This window comes from Cotesia glomerata, linkage group LG6 (assembly GCF_020080835.1).
Source record: "Cotesia glomerata isolate CgM1 linkage group LG6, MPM_Cglom_v2.3, whole genome shotgun sequence".
In the NCBI taxonomy this organism is placed as follows: domain Eukaryota; kingdom Metazoa; phylum Arthropoda; class Insecta; order Hymenoptera; family Braconidae; genus Cotesia; species Cotesia glomerata.
The window spans coordinates 4,148,089-4,168,675 of record NC_058163.1 but is presented as its reverse complement, the minus strand read 5'-3'; the positions used below and the strand labels follow the sequence as shown (position 1 = coordinate 4,168,675).

Genomic DNA, 20,587 nt, shown 5'->3' with positions numbered 1-20,587 from the left:
TATACAGATACATGGAGTGATCATATACTGGTACGTGATCATCTATTGGGGCTTTTACCTTACACGCGAAAAAGAAAAATTTAAAAATTACATTATAAATAGTAATAATTATTGTCATAAAATTGTCATAAAAGAGTCCTAAAATTCATAAAAGTGTCCTCAAATTGTCATAAAAGTATCCTAAAATTCATAAAAATGTCCTGAAATTATCATTAAAGTATCGTAAAATTGTCATAAAAGTACTTTTTACATCATTTTTTTTTTTTAATAAGTGCGACAATATTTTTTTATAATCTAAATTTCATTTCGGTTTGGTGTCATAAAGTTGTCATAAAAGTGTCCTAAATTGTGTCACGTTTGGGATCATAAGCTCATGACTCTTTTATGACGTTTTTTTTTACACGGGAAACGTCGCTTCGTATAAAAACTAGAAAAGTTGCAGTTTGAAATAACATTGTTGTAAATTCAAAAATTTAAAATTAATTTTTAGAGCTTTCAATGTAATATTTACATTTTATAATGTAATTCTTAAAAAATCTGTAATAATTATAATTTGAAACTGCAATTTTTCCAGTTTTCTATACGAAGCGCCACGTTACATTATATAATGCAATTTGACCCTTTTTTTACCGTGTATTTGCCCTCATGACGGAACTTTTTAAAAATTTTGCTAAATTTGTCAATTAGTTTAGAAGAAACAGCATTTTAAAATTTTGAAAATTCCATACTCTCACTACTTCTGCTTCAAATAACTTTTAAATGCGTCGAGATATTCAATTTTTGTAAAATGCACCTGGAAGATAAAAAAAAGTCCGGAAAATCCAAAAGTGCACGCCTCATAATCTGATTTTTCACAATACAATTGATTAAAATAAAATATAAAAAGCAAAATAATAAAAAAAAAACAGAAAACTCTGCTATGGTTTAGAGGCGCCATAACTCTAAGGTGAGGAAAAAAAATACTATAATAAAACGTATAGATAGATATACGAAAAAAAAAAAAACGTTTCGCTTATGAAGCGTGCAATTAAGCATCAATTTACATGTTTACATGTTTTTCTAAATCAATAAATATCCATCTTAAGATTATTTTTAAGAAATTTTACTTTTGCAGTTATTTTGTCTACAGAAATTTAATAAAATGAAATCTAATTCCATTTCGGATGCCGAATAGTCTTTTTTTTTTAGGTAGATTTCTTTAGAAATTTATTGGTTGTAGTCTGTCTTGTGTTTTAATTTTAAGAAAATTTTGTCATAATATGTTTCATTTCATCGTGCAATGTCGAAAAATGGCATTGGCTTAAAAGTTTATAATTGTATTTATGTATAAATGTAGATATAACGCGCCATGTTAGCAGGATTGCGCCCACAATTCTCAACCGATCTTTATGAAATTTTGTGGGCTCGTTCTATGGATCAATACTAAGATCACGTTCGAAGATGAGCGAAATCGGCCGGTTAGTTTACGAGTTGTGGGTGTTCGAAAATTTTTTTCATTTTTAAAAAATTTTGAATTTTGTATATTTTATGGAAATAATTTTCTAGATGTAAAAGATAGATGAAATCTACGAAATTTTTCTCAAACTTCATTCAATTACCTTCAATTTAAGCTATTATTCGTCTAGTTTTGATGATTTTTTTAATTAATTCCGTGATTTTGAAAATTTGAAAAAATTTTTCAATGAACGTATTTCGGCCCTTTTTCTTTAAATAATTTTTAAGCCGTAAAAATTAGCTTAAATCAATTAAATTTATTTTAAAGTTAACATGATTATCTTCAATTTAAGCTATCATTCGTCGACTTTTGATACTTTTTTCAATTTATTTCGTAGTTGGGAAAATTAAAAAAAAATCAAGAATAAATTAATTTTTAGCTTTTATCATCAAATGAGTTTCATCTGTTACGATTTCAATTTTTTAGGTAGATACCTTTGAATATCTATTTGTTGTAGTTGGTCTCATGTAGTTATTTGAAAAAATATAATAAGAAATAAATTTTAGGACATTGTTGCCTTTTAATAACGTTTTTTTTCAATATTCAAATTTTTATTCTTAATTCCAAGTACAAAATTTGCAAGACTTTATGTTGTTAGATGACTCCAGTAGCTTTACGGTATTGTCCAAAATGCTCGAGATATTGGGCGATGGTATCCGTGGGCTGATAAATGTCATTCATCCGCGACTAGAACGTAATATAATCATTAATCAAACAAGAAAGCAACCTAAAAGTAGCATGAAATTGCGTTATATTATATCAAAAAGTACCTGCAAGAATTGGGGCGCTTGATTGCTGATGGTGCACCCAAGGTAGCCCTGCAAGAATTCTTTAATGAGATCCCAAGCCATCGCAGGTACAACGCAGGGTCTGTACTCGACCTGAAAATCACGGAATGGAAATAACACGTTGTAAGTTATTACGAGCAAGTAGTTTAAGTTTATTCGGATTTAGTTCGATCGATTCGATTAATTATCCGCCATAAGAACACTTAATGAATAATTGAGCGGTCTAGATCTGGGTAAAGAGAAGTAGAGTACACGTTGATAGTTATTAAGTAATAATGCCAATGACAAGCACATACTTCAACCAGGATGCCCTTAAAATTCTGGGTCATGGTCACGCTGCCCAATTTCACGCAAAAGTCCCCGACTTCGAACCTGGGGCCCTTGGATTCGATCTTTATGTGCTTTTTCACCTCGTAGATGTTGCTCAGTTTCATCATCAACAGATCAAACAGCCCGTCGGCTATCAAAGAAACTGTTTTGTTGTTAGACTCCAGGGTTGCAAATACTGACGCCGGTTGTTCTGAGTTATGGAGAACGTGAATGATTCTGTGGTGTCCTAAGACAGAAAAATTAATAAAAATTATGAAATGTCATGTGGGATTTGTAAAACTTCGTTGCTAAGTAACGGTTGCTAGAGGCGTGGCCAAGGTTGCTAAGGAATCATAACTAAAGGGCGTTACTAAGGTTGCTTCGCAATTGTTGTCGGGACGTTGCTAAGGTAAAGGAAGGCGTGACTTAGGTTGCTAAGTAACTATTAACCAGACTTCAAAAGGTCGAGGTAAACGTTACTAGGAGACGTGGTTAGTGTTGCTACGCAACCGTTACTATGAGTGGGACTAAGATCGCTTAGTAACCTCAGTAACACCTCTAGAATAAATTCCTTAGCAACTGCTCACTAGGGGCGTGGTTAGGACTTTAAGGGGCGTAATTAGTGGTATTAAAATGCTTGATTGGTGTTGCAAAGCTACAATTACTATCGGTGTAGCTAAGATTGCTTAGCAAAGGTTACTAAGGGCGTGGCTAAATTTGCTTAGCAACCTTAACGCCTTTATTTACAATTTCCTAGCAACTTTTCCTCAGAAGCGTGGTTATTGTTGCTACGCAACCGTAACTATGGGTGAGACTGAGGCTGCTTAGTCACCTCAGTAATATCTGCAGTCAAAATTCCTTAGCAACTGTTGACTAGGGGCGTCGGTAACAATAGGGGGCGTGGTTAGTATTGCTAGCAACAATTACTATCAGTTTGGCTAAATTAATTGCTTAGCAACCTTAGTAACGCCCCTCCTTACAATTTTCTAGCAACTGTTACTCAGAGGCATGGTTTTTGGTTACTAGAAATTGTTACTAGGGGCGTATCCAGTGTTGCTAGGGACTCCATCTATGTATTCGTTACTAAAGGCGTGTCTTAGGTTGCTAAGCATCGGTAATTGGGGCGTGACTACGACTGCTTGATAACCTCAGTAACACGTCTAGTAAAATATTCCTTAGCAACGGTCCACTAGGGGGGCGTGGTTAGCGTTGCTAAGCAATAACTGTCAATGTGGCTTAAATTGCTGAACAAATGTTACTAAAGGTGGGGCTAAATTTGCTTAGCAATCTTAATAACGCCCCTATTTACAATTTCCTAGCAACTATTTCTAAGAGGCTTGGTTACTGTTACTAGTGTTGCTAAGGCATGTATCTACGTTATTGTTACTAAAGGTATGTCTCAGGTTGCTAAGCATCGGTAGTTTGGGTGTGACTAATGTTATTAGGGGCGTGTTTATATATGCTAGGTAGTTTTTATTAGCTACGTTGCTAAGAGGCGGAGAAAAAGATAAACGCCAGAGGTCAGAGGAGAAATTTGGAGACTTTTGTACTGTAATTACACGCTAAGTATTTACAAATCAATGTACTTACTTAATTTAATAAAACTTACGAAGCATTTTAATAAAATTTTTTAATTGTTTCATTAAGAGTTTGATAAATTTAATAATTAGTAAGATTTGAAACCTGTGTAATTTAAACGCTGTTAAGGAGTTTTAAGAAGAAATAGTAATTTATTTTACGAAACGAAGTACTAAGTACTTTAAAATAGTCTCGACTTTTTTATATAAAACGAAATAAAAAAAGGTAAAGTTGGAAAACTATAAACCCAGTGGGTAAAGAGTAAAACTTTAACTGAAAGAATAAAAATAAAAGCTTTGAGAATTCTTATATACTATAAGATAAGTTTGTCGTGGCCTCCAGTAACTTGTTCAACTTGTTCACCAATTGTCTCATGTTTCAAGTATCAAGTCACTAAAAATATCGTAAAATTATAGAATTATTGAGCTAACAGACTATTTTATATTCAGCACATGTGCAAATAGATGTATTGAGCACAATAAAATAAAATATACATGTGTGTATACAGGGGAGTAATATATCTGGTAATTAAAATATATCATTTATTCATTGAATAAATGGATCCGTTAATTAACCGGTTTTTTTTTGTATAATAATATATTTTCCGATTACGATGAAGCTGGTGATTAAATCGAATCAGAGAGCATCGGCATGAATAATGAGACGGGGATAGAGAAGAAACGGGATGGAGGTCAAAATGTACGCCGTGTGAATTGCATTGAATATTCATAACCGAAATCCGTCCATCTGTATTATTATTGTTATTATTATTGTAATGATACGGCTACTTGCGATTACATCTATGAATTAATTGCCTATTTTTATCGAATTTATTTGTCAACTGTCTTTTTAGTAGAAATTTTAAAATCAAGATTGACATTTATGAATTAGCTAAAAGGGGTTATGTTGATTTTTTACAACTTGATTAAAAGATAATGAATATATATGATGATTTTGATGAAGACGATATAAAACAATTTTAATTTTATGCTATTTCTTTACAAAATGGTGGTTTAAACGTAAAAAACTCAAATTTTAATGATAAAGATTTAATTTTTTATAATTGACTTCAACGTTGCGGAATTGAATAGAACTATAATGCAAAAATATACGTGAAAAGCGATTAGAAGCACAAAAATATTGGTTGTAAACTAGTCACTGATATCTGAAGAAAGACTAAGAATATTAGCGATTGATGAATCTTCAAGGATTGCTGCATAAAAAGTGGATTAGATTGTTCAATTTAAAGATCAAGAACTTGATCGTTTTTAATCAAATGAAAAAATTCTTAAAAATAATTTTTTGTTACTTCAAGAGTTTTTTTTTCTTGTAGGGTAAAGGCTTCAAATATTGACCAGTTTTGATAAAATGAACATCAAAACATTATTTGTAAATTTATTGGAAGAGTTTATCAGCTGAAACGAGTATTTTCCTTTTTTTATAGTTTTAACTTACAAACTATAATAATTTTGTTTATAAAATATATAATAATAAATATTAAATTGTAATAATTAACGTTACAGCCGATTGCTCCGAATATTGAACATTACTTACTAAATATTGACCGCCTATGTTCCAAATACTGACCAGTAGTATTATGCTTACTAGACTGATAAATAACTTTCATTTTTAATCTATAATAGTTTGGACATTAGCTAATCTATTCACTGACATGTTAATAATTAAAGTATTTTTGTTAGTTGTTCGGTATTCTGATACAATATTATCTTCAGTACTCATAATTAGATCAATGGCTGAAGCCATACTCATATTAGGTACATTGGATAATTTACAACACCAATTGTTAACCAGAGTATTATTTCAATTATTAACATGCTTTTTCTAACAAAAATAATTGATAATTAATCTTGGATATTAAATTGTTTTGACAAATACTTATTTATTGACTATGAAGTATTGAATTTTATATAAATTGATCATAAATGTAGCAAACACGGCAAGATTTAGTTCTAATGACTGATTTTCACAACTTTCTGACATTTGTACCAAACTTCTTTTTTTTCTAATTATAATTGGGCCCAAGATTTTTTCCGAAAATATTAGTCTTGTAAAAAAAATTTTGCTAAGAAAGTAGTTGAAAATTTAATTTTTTACAAGAAATGTCTCAAATAATTTTTTCATACGACCATTATTTTTACCGTAATTCTTTAATTAAGATTCATAATATATGATTCAAATTTTTGTTAATTATAAAATCTCAATTTTGAAATAGCGACTTTCTTATTGGTCTTAAAAATAATTTATAAAAGACATTTTTTTTTTAATTAAATTTTCAACAACTTTTACTTAAAAAATTTTTTATACGACCAATATTTCCGCCGTGATTTCTCAATTAAGATTCATAATGAATGATTCAAATTTTACTAATCATAAAAATGTCAGTTTTAAAATTACGGCTTTTTTATTGGTCTTGAAAAAAATTTATATGAGATATTTCTTTTGTAAAATTAAATTTTGAACTTATATTGAAAACATTTTTTTGTACGACCAATATTTCCGCCGTAATATCAAAAATATGACACCATTAATTATTAATTGTTATTTTGAAATTAAGGCATAAATCTCTGTTCTAATTATAACAATATTTACATGCATGCGTACACGGAAAAAAGAAAACAGGAATAATTACAGTATAAAATGTAAAATCGGTCCCGTCGTAATCAAAACTAGAAAAATTACAATTTGAAATAACATTTTTCTAAATTCAAACTTTGAATGTTAATTTTCAGAGCTTTCAATGTAAATATTACATTTTATAATGTAATTCTTATAAAATCTGTAATAATTATAATCTGAAACTGTACACTGTTAAAAAAAATCCCGAATTTTTACAATACTTGTATCAAAAGTTTTTTTTTCATACTAGTTTTGTTTTTTAATACACATGTTTTAGATAAAAATTGGTTTCAAAAATTGTAAATTTATAAGATGGAATGTAAATTTGATGATTCAATATTATATAAAAATTATCATGTTAGTTTGGTAAATGAACTATTTATAATTTGTAAAAAAATTATCGAAACGTATATCATATAACTGAAAGTCAAGTGTATCCTAAAATTACTGGTTGCATTTTGTACATTTCTATTGCTTAATCTTAAATAAATAGTATTACTGTATGGTTAATTTAGTATTCTAGTTTTGTAAAAATATTAAACATGAAAGTAAAACCAATAATTTTTTTGAAAATCAACGAATATTTTAGCGAAAAAATAAAAATAATTTTGGATTAGTTATGCGATACGGATCACAAACAATAATTCTATTAAGAATTATTGTACGACGTCATAACATTACCAATTATTCTGTAATAACAAAATGCTGCGTCGCGATAAGTATTATTATATCCAATTGTAAGTAATTCAAATTAGATCTCGTAATTTTACCTTAGTTTTGTTCTTTAAAAATAAAAAAAAATCGGAATTTTACTGTACGTTATTCGAAATAGAATACAAGAAATAATTCTGTTAGAATAATCATGCGACGTAAAAATTTCATAAACAAATTTGTAAGTTCGAAATGCTGTATTGCGGTAGTTATTACAATCCTTAATTGTAAAAAATTAAAATTTGACTATGTAATTTTACGATACTTTTATTCCTTAAAAATAAAGAATAATAGTATATTACACACCTACACGAAAAAAAAATCCTATGAAAAATTACTATAGTAACATCGTAATCCAGGACTAGACTTTCAGTATCTCGATTTTTACGATGCTGCCGTCTACAGAATACAATTTGAATTATTGAAAATTACGATGTTATTTAGTAAATTTTTTTTCCGTAAGAGCAAGTGAATAAGGACGCATACTATACGTTTTAATAAAAGAGAGACAGAGTCTAGTAGTTTGCGACGCCGCCACCGAAAGATGACCAACTACTGTAATGAGGGTCTTATTATGCGACTGAACAGAAACTTTAGATAATCCCTCCGATAGCGTGAGGGGATAAGCCTTAGACTTGAGGCGGAGAGAGGACACTGGGTTCGATTCCTGGATGATACAGAATTATTTTTTCGGTGACCTAAACTTCTTTTTAATTTGAGTGATAGAAATTTACGATGTTGCATCGTATAAACTACGATGTTTGAGTTCTGGTCCGGCACTGCAATATCCTACACTAAAAATTACGATGTTTTCATTGTAATTTTTCGTACAATTTTCTTTCCGTGTAGGGAAGTAAAGTTAGAAATGTCGAGGATCACATGTTATTGTTGGCCGAAGCGAAGCCGAGGTCAACAAACATGTGATCTAATGCTTTTCTATTTACTTCCCGAGGAGTGTATACTATCTTTTATCCGACGAAGGCGGAAAGCGGCAACTTTGTTTAGCGCAGCTTAAAGTTGCCACTTTCCGCCCGGAGGGAATAGTATATTACACATCTAGGAAAGTAAAGTAAGAAATGTCTCAGATCACATGTAATTGTTGGCCGAGGCGAAGCCGAGGTCAACAAACATGTGATCTGAGGCTTTCTTATTTACTTCCCGAGGAGTGTATACTATTTTTTTGTCCGACGAAGGCGGAAAGCGGCAACTTTGTTTAGCGCAGCTTAAAGTTGCCACTTTCCGCCCGGAGGGAAAAAAATTATAATTTTAGTATACGTTACATTGAAGAATAAGTAATACACCGGCATTCGATATTTACAATACCATGTACTAATTTTGCAATAATATTATTTTGATACCAGAATGATAATTTTTTTAACCCGAGTTTTGAATTGTAGACTACACGGAAAAAAAAGTGGCTTTAAAATCTCATCAGGTGATACAAAAATTGTATCACCTGTGAAGTCAACAGAGGTGATGCTAAATTTACGCCACCCGGTGATACAATTTTTGTATCTAATGTATTTTAAATGGGACTAACTTGACGGTAATATTCGTACCCTCAAACCATGAAATAAATTTTTCAAGACAATATTCTTTTAGCATTGAACATACAAAGTCATCGGCTATGTTATTTTCACGTTTTTTTTTTATAACAAATTCTTAATTAATAAAAAAATACATACGACTCAAAACATCAACAACAAATATAACCTATACAATATTCAGGCGCATGCGTGTAGCGCACTCATAATTTACTTCACTGTGATGTGGAATCTACATCACGGTGATACAATATTTGTATCACCTCAAACCAAAACTAACGCCACTCGTACAATCGGATTTTTACATCATTAGTGGTGCAATTTTTAAATCATCTTTTTTTTTCCGTGTACTTATATCTTCTAATAACAACAGAAAGATTTGTAGTTTTAATGTACGTTGGCTTATAAAGTCATTAAAATTTGTTGTCTTCAAAATTACTATACGATGTATTTAATTTTCTAAATATTTTATAAATTTAAAATTTTATACCTCGATATTTTTTTTACATCATGATGTTGACTTTATAAATCATAATTTGTAATGATATTATACAACTGTCTGTTAATATTAAAAAAAATCTAGTAATTTTTAACATGTAAAATTTTTAATTTATATTAGCTAACAAAATATTAAAATTAATATATATTTAGTAAAATTATTATACTACAGAGTAATATTAACATACTTAAGTTCTTTTTTTCGCTGACATACCAGATAGGTAATTTTAAAATCGACATATATACGAAAAATGTATTAAATTTACAATTTTTTTTAACAGTGTAATTTTTCGAGTTTTCTTTTTTCCGTGTAAATTTTTATTTAAAGTATAATTAAAAATTGATAATTACCTACTGAATATAAAATTAAATTACTAGATTTTTTATTACAATATTTTTAATTCGTTCCAGTAAACTATTAAATTATTTATTAATTAAACAATTAAATCAAATGCTGCTTTTTTTTTTAGTACATCAATACTTGATTTTTCTTTTTCAAGCTATAAGAAAAGTGGATTAAAAATATTTATTTTAATTTCAATAAGTATTTCTCGATACGACAAAGTACTTTTCCAACAATGCTTTTATATAGATTCGTACTACAACCATCATTATGATTATAATAATTATGATTATTATTAATATTACCGAGGCTCATGAAGCAGAAACAAAAAGTTTGGATTTATTACCGGCGTCAAGTGGATTCTTACATTTAAATAGTTTAACCAAGTATCGATTATTGGAAATAATAATGTCAATGCACGTGCATCATATCCAGGAAGAGGTTATACCGGTTCGTCAATAATTGCAGTACCGAGCCTCCGTTGAATTGAGAGCCAAGTGCACAGGCGCCTATTCGCTGGCCTACGGACTCTATCCCCTCTAGATTTTTACTTTATCAATTTACTCTTTACTTAAATCCCCGCTTTTGCCCGCTTTTTCCCCGGCTCGGTATCTTTCGATCCAATTAATTTCCTACTTTTATCGAGCATTTTATCCCTCTCCCTCTTATTCTCATTCTTAGTCCCAGTTTTGGAATAAATAAATTGGGCGCCAACTTTTATTTATAAATCAAAAATATTTATTTATTCAAAGCCAATGACATAAATGATGATAATATTTCAAAAGTGGGCAATCTTTCAGCGGATCGTTGAAATAAACTATAAATAAAATAGAGGCGAATTCTGTGAATTTGCAGACGTCGAGAATTCAAGAGGAATTGAAAAATATGTTAGACTACACGATCAACACATTTTTTATATTATCCCGCGGTGTCGCTGTCAACGAAAGAATAAAAATACCCTCGGGTTATTGTGTCTGAATATTTTTTTTAATAATTATTATTTCGCTATCCTTGACCCGGAAAATAAGGGATTAATCTGACTATTAATGAAAAAATATTTTATTTTGAGTACATGATTGAACTCGGAATTTTCAGCGATAATAAGCTCAGGGATAATTTGAAATTGTAATTTTTGAAATTTAACACCTAAATATTAAAATTTGAATATTGTGTCACTTTAAATCTTAGCTGAGAGTCATATTTTACTCTATCCTTTAAATTAAAATACACAAAAGTCTTGAAGTTAGTCAAAGGTCGAAACTCGCAAAAAACAGGCCACAATTCATTATTGGTGAAAATTTAGGCGCGCGCGTAGCGCGCTATTCAAATTTCTAGTAATAAAATACATGGACTCTTGAAGTTAGTAATTAGTCGATAATCGCAAAAAATTGACCCTGATTCATTATTAGTCTAGCCGTAGAACGTGAACGTATCACAATATCGAAACATTATTAAATAATTATATAATAAAAATTTAGTTAGAAAGCACGCTATTGAAAATTTCTAGTAAGGTAAAAGCCCCAATAGATGATCACGTACCAGTATATGATCACTCCATGTATTTGTATATCTATATTCACAAATATAGGTATACAAATACATGGAGTGATCATATACTGGTACATGATCATCTATTGGGGCTTTTACTTTATACATAAATAATATAAAAAACACATGATTAAATAGAAAAATCATCGCTAAACTTATAAAAAATTTTTTTTTAATCGATTAATTGCCATTTTTACATACAAAAAGTGGTTTTAATAGTTTCTAGTATGTGGATTTTAAAATTTTTGTGAAGGGACAAACACGATAACTTTTGAAAAGATAAATTTTTGAACGCAATTTATTTTTTAATCTCCTCATCTGCCTTAAAAGAAGTTACGGATTAAAAATTGCAGCTCAATGGTGTTTTGTTTAATTATAATTAATTTTTTTCGACTGAGTAGCAAAATAGAAAGATTTATTTGTAAATAGAACTTTAAGACAGCTGATACTATACTCAATTGTCTTTAATTGTTATTTTCACTTAGAAAAATGATTTTAATGGCTTATATTGTAGATTTTGCACGCCTCATAGCGCGAAGCGCGTGAGGTTGTGCTTTATATTCGACTCGTCAAGGTCAAGTGATCTTTAAATGCCTCTATCAGAACCATATTACACTTATACAATAATATAAGCAGATGTACACCGAGAAAATACTTAAATTAAACCATCTTTTACTTTCTAAAATCATTTCATGTTGCTATTTTGAAAAAATTTTACGTGAACGTCCTGATTTCACCCCATTTTGGATGTACCAACGATTACTCCCGAACAAATTGATATTTCAAGATCGGACCTTTTTTATTAGTCTAAGAATTCGATGAACTGGGCCCATATTTCATATCAGTAGCCTAGTTTACATATTTTTTTTTCTTTGATTGAATTTTTATTAAAATTCACTACGATACAACCGTACAAAGACAAACGAACTTTTCTTATTTGTCTCGTGAAAACTATGACGCCACTTGATCAAGCTAGATTTTGCATGCCTGAAGCGCGCAGGTATGCTCTACTCTCGCCTAAAAATCGTGATTTCGATTAAAACGTGATTTTCAATTTAAACAAAAAAAATTATGGATAAAAAGCATATTGAAATAAATAATAGTAACTACAGAACACGTTAAAAAAATTTTCTTATCGATTAAATAAGATTTCTCAGAAAAAACTCGTTTTTCTGATGAATTAAATGAATAAGAGCGTGGTATTCACGGGAGCACTGGGCTTGATAACACCACAACTTTGTCAAAAATCACTTTCACGATTTAATTTTTTTTTTTTGTTTCATTCCTGAGGAAGTTTGTCAAAACCCTTGTGAAAATTGCGTGTCAAAATAATTCCGTTTCGATACAGTTAATTTTTTTCGATTGTCAGTTCGGTGACTTTTTCTGCGATTTCGGCAGCCATATATATTATTTTTCATAAAACAGGATTGAAATAACTATAAACAAGCAGAAACTATATATACATGATGGTATAATTACTAACTGTTTTATCATCTGTTAAAATTTTTTTTTTAGCTCGACCTACAGAGGGGATAATACTACTCGCGAGAAAATTCAAATTAAAAACGAATAATTTTTGTTATGATCTAAATAATTTATGTATGACATGAGCGCTTAAGGCATGTTCATTTAGATTTTCCAAAATTTCTTCAATTTTTAGACTGCGTACACATATGACAAGAAAAAAGGGTGTCGATGTATAAAAAAAAGTAAAAAATACCATGTAAGAAATTGCTTAATTATATTTTTTTTTTAATCAATTACACAATTTATTTTTTTCTTAAAAAATGAATAAGCATTATGAGGCGTGCACTTTTGGGTTTTCCAAACTTTTTCAAATTTTAATGGAGAGACAAACACGATAACTTTTGAAAAAATAAAATTTTCAACTCAATTTATTTTTTAATCTCTTCATCTGCCTTATAGGAAGTTAAGGATTGAAAATTGCAGCTTAATATCGTTTTGTTTGATTATAATTAATGTTTATTCGGCTAGCAATTGGAAAAATTTTTTGTCCTTTGAGCAGCCATGTAGAAAATATATTTTCTTAATAAAGCTTTAAGACAGCTGATACTACACTCAATTGTGTTTTTTAGCTGACCAAATGTAATACAGTCTTTAATTGGTCCTTTTTTAAGATTCACATCGGTTCGAAAAAGGGCGTTCAATTCGTATAAAAACAAATACTATCCGCGGAAAAATTTAAACAAGTTCTGAAATTGAATTTTAAATAAAATTTCTTGTAATTAATTTGTAATTAACTTATTTAATTTATATTTTATAATTTATTTTTGTAGTATACAGTACACAATTATGTTTTATCGCCGTTTTATATAAAGTCATTAGAAAATTGAAAATTTTAATATACATATATCTCTTTTATTAACAATCTAATTATAAATTCAATTAAAATAAATCCCTAGTTCACTATTGAACTTTTAATTTTCAATCTCGAAATCAACTATTCAATTTCCTGTCTCCAGGAGCCGTAACATCCTACATATATGTATGTAGGTATGTTTGCATGTAGCATAGGGCGCAACCCTCTATTCAATAGATACAAAACATAGATGGGGTCTAAACTACATTTCATTGTCCGTCAATTTGTGTCTTATTCATCATATGGCAAATTTTTTGCCTTTCTACTCAAGGTTGTTTGTATTATTTTTTTTATTCAGTTTTTATGAACTGAATATTTTTTTTTCAAAGCATGATTAATTTTAATAGTCGATTTTAAAAATCAATTTATCGTATTAGAAAGTTTTCATTTGATAACAAATAATTAAGTTTTTTATTATCAAAAAAAAATTCACATGATAAATAATTAAATTTAAAAAAAGTCCTTAATTAAGAAAAAACTTTTTTTAGAGTTTGGAATTTTATATCTTTTTTTTACAAGCATCGTAGCGAAAAGTTACTAACACATTTTTTGTAGAAAATTGAACGATCTACAAAAAAGGCCTTATGATTTTTTGATAAATTCATTCTTTCAAAAGTTATTCAAGATTGAATTTGGAAAATTCAAAATTTAAAAATTTTCCTTCTTTTCCAGCAAAATTATTATTATTTATATATATTTTTTTTTCTGGGAATTTTATTTTTCAAATGACCTTAAAATTTTGTCAAATAATATTTTAATAGAGCTCCTGTCAAAATTAAAGGTCTTAATATTGAAATTTAAATATTGCAAATTAAAAAAAATATATCTATCAAGAATCGAGAATAAATATTAAAAATATACAAAAGAAAAAAAGTATAAAAATTTACAGATTTAATTTTAAAAATGATTAAATATAAAATTAATTACTATTTATATTGACAACTCGGTACATGGTTTCGTAATTTTTTCCTCCAGTCAGAATTAAATACATCTACATATATATATATATATATATATATATATATATATATATATATATATATATATATATATATATATATATATATATATATATATATATATATATATATATATATATATATATATATATATATATAAAGTGAGATATAAATCGAGAGGTGACTGTATACATATTGGGCTAAAACGAGGGTAGTTTTGCGCAGAGTGTCGCGCACTAGCAACCAGCGGGTACGGAGCATCCAGAGGCAGAGAGCACGAACCACCTCTACCACCACCCCGATAACTCGGCACCCCTGACTCAGAGTCACCGAATAAAACGGGGGTAGATTCAGTTGCCCGCGATTAAACGTGGGGTCTAGCCGATCGGGACCCGCCGTCCCGCGAATTATCGCGTTCACCTTTTTTTTTCGTTCTCATTTAAAGTAACATCTTCTACCATCAGTATCTTCAAAAATTCAAAAAATTATCTGCCCAAAATAATTGCTCGTATTTTACCCCTTAGAAATGATCGAGGGATCACTCGTTCCATTTAAACTCATCCAGGTCCCCAAAATGTGCCAAGTGTTTCACTAATTATACATTTTCCGCTAAATGAGAAGGAAGAAACGGAAAAAATCCCTTCGGATTTTACCTCCAGTAATTTTGATACTTTTTTTCTAATAATTTTTTCAAGAAGGGGTCAATTTTGTTGTTGTTGTTTTGTTGGCGTTGTTTTTGTTCTTGTTAGATTTGATCTTATTATTTTAATTTTTTTGTTGTTTTTGTTCCTGTTGTTGCTTTTGTTCTTGTTGTTGGTTTTGTTCTTATTGTTGTTGATTTTGCTGTTATTGTTTTTTTTTGTTTTTGTTGTTGTTTTTGTTCTTTTTGGTTTTGATCTTATTGTTGTAATTTTGTCGTTGCTGTTTTTGTTCTGATTCTTGTTGGTACTTATGATGTTTTTATTTTTTCTGTATTTATTGTTGTTGGTTCTGATCTTATTGCTGTAATTTTGTTATTGTTGTTGATGTTCTTGTTTTTGTTGTTGTTGTTGTTGTTGTTGTTGTTGTTGTTGTTGTTGTTGTTGTTGTTCTTGTTCTTGTTCTTGTTGTTGGTATTTATGTTGTTTTTATTTTTTTCTGTTCTTGGTGTTGTTGGTTTTGTTCTTATAGTTGTTGATTTTGCTGTTTCTTTTTTTTTGTTATTGATATTGTTTTTGTTATTTTTGGTTTTGATCTTATTGTTGTAATTTTGTTATTTTTGTTAATGTTCTTGTTCTTGTTGTTGGTATTTATGTTGTTTTTATTTTTTTCTGTTTTTGTTGTTGTTTTTGTTCTTATTGTTGTAATTTTGTTATTGTTGTTAATGTTCTTGTTCTTGTTGTTGTTGTTATTGTTGGTATTTATGTTGTTTTTATTTTTTTTGTTGTTGTTTTTGTTCTTATTGTTGCTGTTGTTGTTTTTGTTTTTTTTGTTCTTGTTACTGTTTTTGTTCATGTTCTTGTTGTTGGTTTTGTTGTTGTTAGTATTTATGTTGTTTTTAATTTTTTTTTTTTGTTGGTTTTGTTGTTTTTGTTTATGTTTATTCTTATTTTCATTATTGTTTATATTGTTATTTTGTTGTACTGCACCGCATTACATAACATTAATAATAATGCTAATACGTAACGCGGTAATAAAACATAAATTGTCAAAGGCCACGCTATTCGCTCGTCAATAGTGCATTTGCGGTTGTTTTTTGTGTCCGCAAAAGACAATAGCTGGAGGCTTTTTTTCGTTTATTTAATATCTCCGGTTATTGCAGACCGAGACACTCGGGAATTTAGTGATTAAAAATTTTTTATCAACTTTTCTTCAATTAAAAACTATTATCGCGATCTAAATAAAAATTGTCATTATCGCGGAGCAAACTTTGATAACTTCACTAGAGAAAAGAAGAGTTTTTAGTGGAAATTTAAATAGTTCAAGGAAAAATGGGTTTTGTTGAACCAGAAAAAAAATTTTTGAAACACTAAAATAATTTTTTTTTTTCAAAAAGTTACTAAATTAGGGCAAAACAATGTTTTTTAAACAATTCAAACCATTTTAATCAAATTTTAATAAAAAGTATTTCATTGTCTTAAAAAAAAACAATTAAAATTGCAAAATCTCTTACAAAATTTTCAAAAATCTCCTAAAAAAATTATATTTTTAATTAATATTTTTTAAAACTAACTTTTGATCTTAAAATACACTTCTTACAAATTTGTAAAATTTTTTATTTTTTTCTTTTGGTATCTAAATACTAAAATTTCTACTAAAAATTCTAAAAATCCAACTTTTCTTTTTCCGCACTGCAGTTCAAAAATTTATTTGATAAATTTTGATCAAAATTTCACCAATTATTCCGCTTTTGAAATTAGAAATTTCTCAAAATTTAAGCAACCAAATGAGCCAAGCTTTAAAACTCTATTTTGCTAACTTTGATTAGAGACCGAAAATTTGTCAACATTCTTATGACCTAATTAGATGCTTCCAAAATTATCCAATGTTTCCAAATTGAATCGAGCCCAATCCTGAAAATTGAACAATTTGAAAGCTCCAAAAATTCCCGCTGGATAAAAAAACCACCAAAGTTTAAAAAATTGGAGGACAGCGTTGAAAATTTTGGTCGCTAGAAGACTAATCCGTAAATTCCCCTTATCTCCCAACAATTGTCCTCAATTTGGTTCCTTAGCTGCCATCAATGTAGATCAAGTTCTCGATCGTTGAATATTTCTTTAAAAAATCGGTTGCTCTTAAGAGACTTTGTGTTAGAGCATGTTATCTCTTGATGCAAGGCCTTGGTATCAAAAGGACAATGCAGTTCTTATCTGCATATCAAATGAATCACTTACAATCTCTTTGTACACACTTACGCTCTCGGTCGCAAAAATAAAAAATAAAACCTCGTTAATTTTTCAGCCAGTGGATTCTCACCAAAATGTTGATAATAAAAATCGATTAAGCCAACAAATAACGACCACCAAGACTGACCTTGAAATAATAAAAGTCGTTTAATTTCTGGAATGAATCTGTGAAAAGTGCCAGGATTTAGCAGCAACTGATCAAAGGATGTCACTTCATCACAAATACTACGTAAGTATAAATACTAAATCTAGGGCTGTTATCAAAAGAGATAAAATAACCGGGCAAATTACTTCGACACGATTCAGTTTACAGTGGACGCGTGGTTATTGTTCGAAAACAACCGAGGCCAGGACATGATAGATAAGCGACTGATAGTTCCTTCTAACCCCGATACATACATTGGAGTCTGCTGTAGACTTCCACCACACGGAAACTTGCTCGTCTCCTACATCCAGTTTCTGTGTGTACACTTGCTCTTGCTCTTGCTCTTCTCTGGCTCTGTCTTGTTGCAACTCGGACAGGAGCTCCAAGTGCTTAGATATCGACCGGCAGAATAGACTACATCCTTTACCCACTGCCAGAGTCCTGAATTTACTCCTTTTTTGTTATTCCAGTTTTACTAAATTCACTGCATCCCCTTTTTTCATTATTAACGCTCTAAATAAATTTGTTATTCTGCTTTTGCGGCTCTGCCTCAAAATATCAAATTTAAAAAGTATTTTTTTTTTTCTAAATTTTTTTATCTAGCAAAAAAGTAGCATTCTTGTGGAAAAATACCAAAGATAAGTCCTGAAAGCAATACCTATTTTTACTTTACCAAAATTTGCTTTCACTCTCACTAAAATATCTAAATTAACATACATATACAGAATAGGCAAAGTCATCAACAAATATGCTATTGATATTGCATTGACATTTTGACATTTTGACAATATTGACATTTTTGGAGGACCAGCAGATAAAATAAAAAAAGAAGCAAAAAGGGTGATTCTAAAATAATAACATTCCAGGTGTACAAATAGTGATTATAAACTATAAGATATATTCTATCAATTAGTGATTACCAGTTATCAATTACAAAAAATTTTTTTCTTGTTTTGTTTTTCTTTTCTTTCAAATTTAAAAAAAGTTTTTTTGAATTCCTTAAATTTCTTAACTCTATCTTCTCTTCAATAAACGTTCTACATATGAAAATGTAACATTGTTCTAAATTGCCGAGGCCGTTTCTATACAAATAAATATATAAATAAATAATAAATATAATGAAGTAAACTTAACCTCCCGACAATTTACACAAATGTATCTTCAAACAATCACCTTCTATTTTAGTTTTCTATCAATCAAGTTAAAACAATTCTAGATATTAATTGATAAATATTAACCAACACTTTCATAATTTTGTAAAGACACATTTTGTTTAACGTTAAACAATTTGTAAACAAACAGGCGCTTTTTAGATAATAATTACCAACAGAAAGTAAAATCGAGGAAAATTACGACTTTAATATTATTTTTAGTGTGGTATTAATATCATGGGTATTTATGAAGGGACAAACACGATAACTTTTGAAAAAATAAATTTTCTAACTCAATTTATTTTTTAGTCTTCTCATCTGCTTAATAAGAAGTTAAAGATTGAAAATTGCAGTTTAATATTGTTTCCAAATGCGGAAATTTCAGTGGAAATACCCAAAAAAAAGCTCCTGTTAAAAATTCTATGAAAATCAAATAAGTCGTCTCAACCTAAAATATCTCAGAAAATGTCCAAACACAGTTCCTGTTAAAATCAGAACTCAAAATTCCAATTGTATAGGTTTCTCACGGAAATTGAATTTCGACACACCCTAGTGTAGATTTTTCAAGTTTTTGTGAAGGGACAAACATGATAACTTTTGAAGAAATAAAATTTTTAACTTAATTGATTTTTTAATTTCTTTATCTACCTAATAAGAAGTGAAGGATTGAAAATTGTAGCTTAATATTGTTTTCTTTAATTATAATTAACGTTTTTTCGGCTGGCAGGGACAGAATTTTTCTGTCCTTTGAGCAGCCATATAGAAAAATTTGTTTGTTAATATTAACCAACACTTTGATAACTGTGTAAAGACACATTTTGTTTAACGTTTAACAATTTGTAAATAAAAAGCTGCTTTTTAGATAACAATTACCAAAAAAAGATGAAATCGAGGGAAATTATGGCTTTAATATTTCTTTTGGTGTGGTATTAATATTATGGGTATTAAAGTTGGTTTTTTTCGAGTATTATTTTAAATTCCTTACAGTACAAATACGTATTATTACTGTAAAAATAATCGCGTTTTGTACTCCAAAAGGAAAATTACTTTTTTTTTTTTTTTGTCGGTGAAGAGTTATGTGACAGGACTACGTTATGCAACTTTAGCCTTCTCTAAGGTCAATGTTTATTATATACAGAAATTTCGAGTCATTCATCTCTTTTGTAAGGTCAATTCAACTATTTACAACGTATTTGAGGTAGTTGAACCCCTTCGGAGATTAATTCATATACAGTATATTATCAATGGAATATTATTAATAATTTTATAGATTTTATATTTTGGAAAAGGTTTTAATTTGATAAGATTGAATGTTTAATTGATTTTTTAGATTTTATTTATTTTTAAGGTTATTTCACTTGAAAATATAGATAGAATAACAGCTAATAGTAAAAAAAAAATAACAAATGTCATTAAAGTACATTTTTACAAATAATATTTAACTAATTGGATAAAATTTAATTATAATGATAATTGTATAAGAGTGTTGTTAGAATTAACTGTAATTGAGCAACAACTGATCACTAAAATGTGTAATTTTTTATACAGCTGATAAGTCGAGAGCGATTGCAGCGCCGCCTCAAAGTCGGTGGATAATTCCGGCATTTTGATTAATT

At 29.1% G+C, this 20,587-nt stretch overlaps 2 protein-coding genes across 2 annotated transcripts in view; one reads left to right on the top strand and one right to left on the bottom strand.

Moving 5' to 3' along the window:
* Positions 1-2,033: 2,033 nt before the first annotated feature.
* Positions 2,034-20,587, bottom strand: part of LOC123266706 (mediator of RNA polymerase II transcription subunit 20) — a 66,105-nt gene continuing 47,551 nt past the window's right edge. The window contains exons 3-5 of the mRNA XM_044731083.1: positions 2,580-2,839; positions 2,266-2,376; positions 2,034-2,182 (exon numbers count right to left, since the gene is read on the bottom strand). Of these exons, the coding sequence (XP_044587018.1) occupies positions 2,090-2,182; positions 2,266-2,376; positions 2,580-2,839 (464 nt within the window). The 3' untranslated portion in view covers positions 2,034-2,089. The remainder of the gene's footprint in view (positions 2,183-2,265; positions 2,377-2,579; positions 2,840-20,587) is intronic.
* Positions 15,121-20,587, top strand: part of LOC123266705 (facilitated trehalose transporter Tret1-2 homolog) — a 49,163-nt gene continuing 43,696 nt past the window's right edge. Inside the window, exons 1-2 of the mRNA XM_044731080.1 lie at positions 15,121-15,448; positions 17,731-17,904. Of these exons, the coding sequence (XP_044587015.1) occupies positions 17,881-17,904 (24 nt within the window). The 5' untranslated portion in view covers positions 15,121-15,448; positions 17,731-17,880. The remainder of the gene's footprint in view (positions 15,449-17,730; positions 17,905-20,587) is intronic.